At 48.8% G+C, this 6,817-nt stretch overlaps 2 protein-coding genes across 4 annotated transcripts in view; one reads left to right on the forward strand and one right to left on the reverse strand.

Annotated features, from left to right (window-relative positions):
- Atp6v0a4 (ATPase H+ transporting V0 subunit a4) overlaps positions 1–849 on the reverse strand; it is a 63,584-nt gene extending 62,735 nt beyond the window's left edge. The window contains exon 1 of one of the 3 annotated variants that reach the window (XM_046434219.2): positions 721–849. The gene's annotated coding sequence lies outside the window, so the exon portion shown is untranslated. The remainder of the gene's footprint in view (positions 1–720) is intronic. The other 2 variants (XM_046434220.2, XM_046434222.2) reach the window with 2 other exon arrangements.
- Positions 613–5,899, forward strand: Tmem213 (transmembrane protein 213). Its single transcript, XM_046434231.2, has 3 exons — positions 613–788; positions 4,668–4,742; positions 5,628–5,899. The coding sequence occupies exons 1-3, from the start codon at positions 677–679 to the stop codon at positions 5,795–5,797; spliced, it is 357 nt and encodes a 118-aa protein (XP_046290187.1). The 5' UTR covers positions 613–676; the 3' UTR covers positions 5,798–5,899.
- The last annotated feature ends 918 nt before the right edge of the window (positions 5,900–6,817 follow it).

A 6,817-nucleotide genomic window follows, 5' to 3' on the forward strand; every position in this document is an offset into this window, starting at 1 on the left:
CAGCTCCCTCTCCTCAGCTCACCTACACCTACCTGTGCCATGGTCACGCTGAGTCCCTGAGCACTATCCTACCTTTGAGCCTTTGCTCACCTGTCACTCCCACCCACAATGCCCTCCTCCCCTCGCCACCTCTCAAAATTCTATCCATTCTTCAAGGCCCAATTCGGATGGCATTTTCTTCAAGAAATATCCCATCCGCAGATGCAGCCTCCTTATGCTGAGACTCAAAGTACTTTGTTCTGACCAACTCATTCCTGAAATGCTGCCCTGTATTTCAGTGATGTGTGTCTGTCATCTAAGCATTTTGAGGGCAAGTATCCATAGACCTGAGCAAAGCACAGAGCACATAGTAGGTGCTCAGTAAATACGAGACTGGGATAGGGAGTCCACGCGACTCCTGCAAGCGGAAGAGGCAGCAAACTCCCCTCCAAGAAATACACTCATCTCCCCTCCAGTCCTCCCTTTTTTCTCAGTGGGGACAAATTTCATGTCAAGGAAGAAGGACATGCACTGCCCCTCCTCTGCTCCCCCAGCCAATATAGTTTGGTTTCCCTTCTAGAGAGGTGAGAGCAGGTGTGACAGGCCAGGTTTCCTTGGCTCCACCCCGTCCGTCCCTTTTCCCCCAAACACAGAGCAGAAGCTTGCCAGCTCCTGCAGCACCCGGCACTCTGCAGACATGGCCCACGGAGATGCTTCCCTCCGCAACGCGCAGCACCTCACCTCTGCCCCGCGGGCCGCCCTGCTCCTCTGCCTGGGCTTTGCCTCCTTCCACTCGACTTGCTGGGCAGGTAGAACTGTGAGCTTTATTCTTGGCCTCACAGAGGAAGGGGGAGGGCAGGAGGGAGGGAGGGAGGGAGGGAGCAGCAGGAGGGAGGGGGAGGGCAGAGGGGAGGGGGAGGGGGAGGGCGAGAATTCCTTGGCCAGGGTTGGTCCTGCAGGAAGCAAAGAGGGAAAAGGACTTTTTCACAGAGAAGGAGTAGGCAGGGGGTTAAGGGTGGGTGTGGGGTGGGGTGTCTTGGGTTTGCCTAAGACCAAGATCAAATACTTAGCTCCTGGGCTGGGACAGGAGCAGCCACCTCTGTGGGCACTCTTCCTCTCTCTCTCACACACACAGAATTTGTCAGAATCTTACCTATCAGGGGACCAAATTGGTCTTCAGTGATAAATTTGGTTGCTGGTTTCCTGGTGGCTCCTCTTGCTCAGCCCCCCCCCCCCCCCCGTTGTGATTGGCAGTCTTCCCTCACATTGGGCTCTCACCATTCCTTACTGAAGCCCTGTCCTTCCTGGCCACTGTACTTCCTCTGCCACTTTCCCAAAGCCTGGAAGCTGCCAGTCACTGCCCACCCCTCTCCTGCCTCCCCGGGGTACCTGTGGCTCTGGGCTAAGCCCCACCTCTCACTCTCCCAGGGGACCTGCACCTGGGGGCAGGGGAGCCTCACTTAACTTTTGCTGCCTCCAGCTTTGATCTTGTCTGAGTTCCCTGTCTGCCCTGCACCCAGAGACTCTCCCGGTCTCAAAGCCAAGCCCCATCAAGTCTGCACCTCTCTCTCCCATCTTAGCATCTCTTGTGGCCACGGCCAGAGGGCTTAGTGTGGCTGCCCAGACTCACCGAGTCTCCCTTCCACCCTAGTTTCCCCAACTTACTAGCTGTGTGACCTTGAGCAAATTGCTTCTCTTCCCGGAGCCTGCTTCCTGTTTAGAACATGACAGTGAAAACGGCTGAGTTACAGGGTTGTTTGTGAGAAGCAAATGAGATGGCTGCTTTTAAAGAATGTACAATAAGCCGGGCGTGGTGGTAACACGCCTGTAATCCCAGCTGCTCGGGAAGCTGAGGCAGGAAGATCTTAAATTCAGAGCCAGACTCAGCCACTGACAGAGGCGCTGAGCAACTTAGTGAGACCCTGTCTCAAAATTTTAAAGAAGGGGGAGATGTAGCTCAGTGGTTGAGAGCTCCTGGGTTCAATCCCTGGTACAAAAAAAAAAAAATGGTAATTGCACACACATGATTGTTAGCAAATATGGTTAACAAGTTTGTCTTATTTCCCAACTTCCACCCTCCTCAAACATGGCTATTTAATTTTTCTCTGCTTTACCCTCACAGTTCCTTGCTCACGTTGTGGATTAAAAAAAAAAAAAGTTGATGACCACGAGGCAGAGGCAGGAGGATTACAGGTTTGAGGTTAGCCTCAGCAACTTAGTGAGGCCCTAAACAACTTAAAGAGACTCTGTCCCCAAATAAAACATAAAGGGGATCTGGCTCAGGGGTTAAGCGCCCCTGGGTTCAATCCCTGGTACCAAAAAAAAAAAAAATCTCCTTCAAACAAATATAGCTCAGTGGTAGAGCACCCCTGGAGCTGATTCCTGGTACTAAAATAATAATAATAATAATAATAATAATAATAATAATAATAATAATAAATGTAACTCCACTGAGCTGTTCTTCTTCCCAAATGGGGCAAGCCCCTGGCTGTTCTGCTCATAAGCGAGGAGGGTGATATTCAGGTACTTAGGAATTTTTAGCTGAGCTACTCTGTTTGAACCATGTAAAACTGCTGTTGTGAAATAATTTTCTATATATAAAAGTGGTAATTCATGGGCTGGGGTTGTGGTTCAGTGATGGAGCACCTGCCTCATACATGTGAGGCCCTGGGTTTGATCCTCAGCACCACATAAAAACAAATAAACAAAATAAAGATATTGTGTCCATCTATAACTAAAAAACATTTTTATGTGTAATTCATAACCTAATACTGGCAGTTAACTACATTTTCCCCCACTCACTTACTCTAGGCAGGAATATCACTACTCTAGGTTTAGAGGGGAGAGGAAAGTCAGGGCGAAGGGAGTTAAAATTCAAATGTTGAGGAATAAATGTCTCCAAAACAAAGACCAAGCCCTGAGCCATTTAGTTGTAAATAATTTACAGTAACAATCAGATTTCATCAAGGTAATTTACCATCCCTTAAGCAGGATCCAGGAGTTGCTTAGGGATTGGTGGCATAAAGTCAGTCTGGGCAGCAATTTCATGGCTTTGGCTAAACAGCCTTCTTCCTAACTCTATGACAACAGGCACCTGAAGGACATGCTGACCCACAGTCAGTGGAATGTTGAGAGTTTTCAAACATTTTTGTTTTGGTTTGATGTAATTTTTTACATTCCCAACAATGCAGATTGAATAGCAATATAATTTCCAGAAAGTTCTCCAAAATCAATGTCTGGGTTTGATCTACCTAAATTAGCATTAGTGATAAGAGATCTTTCTTGGATGGTGGGAATGTTCCATTACTGCATTTTGCTTCCAATATGGCGGCCACCAGTCACATGTGGTGATTGAACATCTGAAACATGGCTAATGTGACGGGGAAGCTGGCTTTTTAATTTCAGCTAATTTTAATAAGTTTAAATAACCACAAGTGGCCAGGGGCCACTGTATCAGACAATGTGGGCCACCTGTCTTTCATTCTCAGTTGTGAAGGAACATGGCAGTGGCTTGTCTTCTCAACATGCTTACATTCATCTCCATCCCCCAAACCCAGTGTGTATTCTCTTCTGTCCAGATGGGAAAGGGTTAAACTTCCAGCTTCCTTGAGACAAAAGCAAAAGCGGCTCTTTTAGAATTCCTGCTTAAGTTCTTTTTTCTTTTTCTTTCTTTTTTTTTTTTATTATTCTTTGCTTATAAGTTGAACAACAAATTTAAGCACTGCATATCTGGCAATGAGTTTGTAGGAGACACAATTCAGTTGACAACAGGGAGTTAGCTTTGTCGCATACAGACACCTACACTGGGACTTCTGTAACACTTTCACAATACTCACTGCTGATGGACACAAAATCCCAAACCCTGGACTGACTTACACGACTGTTTAATTTTTGTTCCTCACCACGTGCCCGTGTAACAACTTCACCATCATCAGGAATAAAGAATCAAGGTCAGATTTCAATGTTGACTTGTCAGGGTTTTGAAAGGAATTGAAGTCGTTGTGAGAAGACATTCTAGATTGTTCCGTGATTGTTTCAATATAGACTGGAAAGGCCCTTTTATAGCTACATCTATTTGCACAGCTAAAAATAGAGTGTGGCAAGCTATTTATATAGCAGGCCTTTGGTCACTGAAGGGCAATGAAAAATGAAGATAAAGTGATAGGAAAAGGGAAGTGGCTTCCTCGCTGGCTGGTTGGCTGCCAAAATGAAAAGTCCAGACTGGGGGGCTTGAACAACAGGAATTCATTTTCTCATTGTTCTGGAGGCTAGATGGCCAAGATCAAGGTATCAGCAATTTGGCCTCTTGTGGTTGCAGATGACCTCCTCCCTGTGACCTCACATGGCCTTCCTCCGTGCACATGCATAGTTGGAGTCCCTTCCTCTTCTCATGAGGACACTAGTCACGCTGGCACAGGACCCACCCATATGACCCCTTTAACCTTAATTACTTCCTTAAAGGACCTGTCTCCGAGTACAGTCACGTTGGGCATGAGGACATGAACGTATGAATTTGGGAGGGACACAGTTCAGTCTACAGCAGGGAGTTAGCTTCATAAAGCTTCAGTGTACCTGCACGGGAAATTCTGTCACACTTTCACAGTACTACCAAGTGACACGATTCCAAAACCTACACCTGGGAACAGTGTTTCCTTCTGCCTGAGACGATGTCCTGTCTTTTCTTTCAGAAGTCAGCAGCAGCAGCAACAACTCAACCTTGACCACCCACCACCCAGGTCCAGGGACCCTGGAACAGTGCCCCAGTAAGCTTCTGCCCTCATCCCAGAGCTGGCCCTGAGCTATGAGGGAAACTTGAGCCCTCCTGCTTCCCATTGGATGGTGTTAGGTGACCAAGTGTCTCCCAGGCTTCCTGGGCACAGGGTGGCTCTGCCTAGTACCATCTGCAGAACAGGTCTAAAAGCCGTCCTGGCTTTGATCCCAATGCAGGCTTATGGTCTTTGGTGCAGGTGGCCGTAATGACCCAGTCCCTGGTGGGCAGCCAAAGATGCCCTGGGTTCAAATGCTTGAAAGAAGTTTGGAGGGGGAAGTCTATAAAAATCAGCTAACCTGAACAAGACAGGCACTTGGTTCGGTCCCCTTTACCTATTTCTGTTCATTCTCTACTTGAGTATTTCCAGCGGCAGGAGCTCGGTAACAAAGAACCAGCCTTAACACATTTAAGGAAGTTTTCCTTTAAGCCTGGCCCCTCTACACTGCCGTCATTCAATGACCAAATGGGTTCACTCCTGGTCATTTATAAAGAAGGTAACAGGCAATCATATGAAGTGACAAGAATATGACTTTGGAGTCTATATTGGGTTCGAGTTCTCTTTCTGCCATCTTCAGACCTTGGGCAAGTTACAATATCAATTGATTCACCCAAAATGCAAATAGTCATTGTACCCATCACAAGGCTGAGGGTCTAGAATGGTGGTAGAGGGCATGCCTGCTGGAGGAGGCCCTGCAGCACCAAAATAACGATATTAATAATAATAGTGCCTGTCATCCTGTGAGAAACATGAAAGGGAAATCGTAAGGACTTGGCATGGTGCATGGCAGCTCTGACGTTGCTCATGTTCTTCCTGAGATTAGAGAAAGAGGTGGAGCTGGGTGGATACAGCTTGCCATTCTCATCTCCCGTCCCCCAGATGTCGACTTCTGCCCCCAGGCGGCCCGGTGCTGCCATGCTGGAGTGGATGAGTACGGCTGGATCGCGGCTGCGGTGGGCTGGAGCCTCTGGTTTCTCACCCTCATCCTGCTCTGCGTGGACAAACTGATGAAGCTGACTCCAGAGGAGCCCAAGGACTCGCAAGCATGAGATGAGAGTCCCAGCCCTGAGAACGGCCTTTGCCATCACTGTGTGGGTCGCAGAGGGCGGGAGGAGGGCAGCCACCATTATTCTAAAGCCTTTCACCTTGAAGCCTCAGCTGCTTTTATTCATTCATTCATCCATTAATTTGATGCTGGGGATCAAACCCAGGGCTTTACACACTGCCACTGAGCTACGTCCCCAACCCCCCTTTACTACTTTGAAAAGGGAAGGAAAAAGAGAGAGGGGTCCAAATAAGCCAAGGCCAGCCATCCCTCAAGTCCCACTCCAAAGGGTCTTCGGCACCCCATGAACTCTGCTGTCGGGGAGTCCCTGTGGGCTTGCTCCTCTCTTAGCCAGGGCTTTCTTCTGGACACCCAAGGGAGTGCCCAAGAAACTGAAGACGTGGACTTCTAGAGAACACACTTGAAAACCAGGCGGTTGGCTCCTCTCTCCCCCTTCAGTCAAGGGCAGATGATGTGAGAGGCACCCTGCCCCACACGCCCCCTCCTCCGTCACCCCCACCGCGGGCCCTCTCCAGCTCTCAGTCTTCCTTCCTATGTCCCCAGAGGCTGTCTGTTCCCCCCCATTCTCCCTACCAGCTCCCTTGTTCTGCCTTCACGACATCTCCTGGGACATTCAGGAATGTCTCCTTCTGGTCCCACTGCCTGTGACCTGCCCGTCTTACTCGCCATTCCCATGGGTGGCCCTGGGCTCCCTGGAGCTGGGACTCTTGGACACTTTGCAATGCCTTAGGGGCAGCCACTGTGAATGGGCTTCTTGGTGATCCCTTTATACTTCCTTGCAATCCTAGGGTAGAGTTAGCTCTTCATGTTTGTCCAGTGGATGGATGGATGGATGGACAGACGGACAAGTCCTTGCCATGGACAGCTATGATCACGTCTCTGCACTCAGAACCTCCACTTCTCTCCAGGTGGCTGAAATAACTTATTTCTGAAGAAGCTGGTAGGGTCACCACTCTGTCAGCAAATGCAGCCACATCACTTGCCGTGGAGGGCAGACACCGCG

The sequence above is a fragment of the Marmota monax genome, unplaced genomic scaffold (genome assembly GCF_021218885.2).
Source record: "Marmota monax isolate L192 unplaced genomic scaffold, Marmota_monax_Labrador192_F-V1.1 WCK01_AAM20220418_F8-fsc00122, whole genome shotgun sequence".
NCBI lineage: Eukaryota > Metazoa > Chordata > Mammalia > Rodentia > Sciuridae > Marmota > Marmota monax.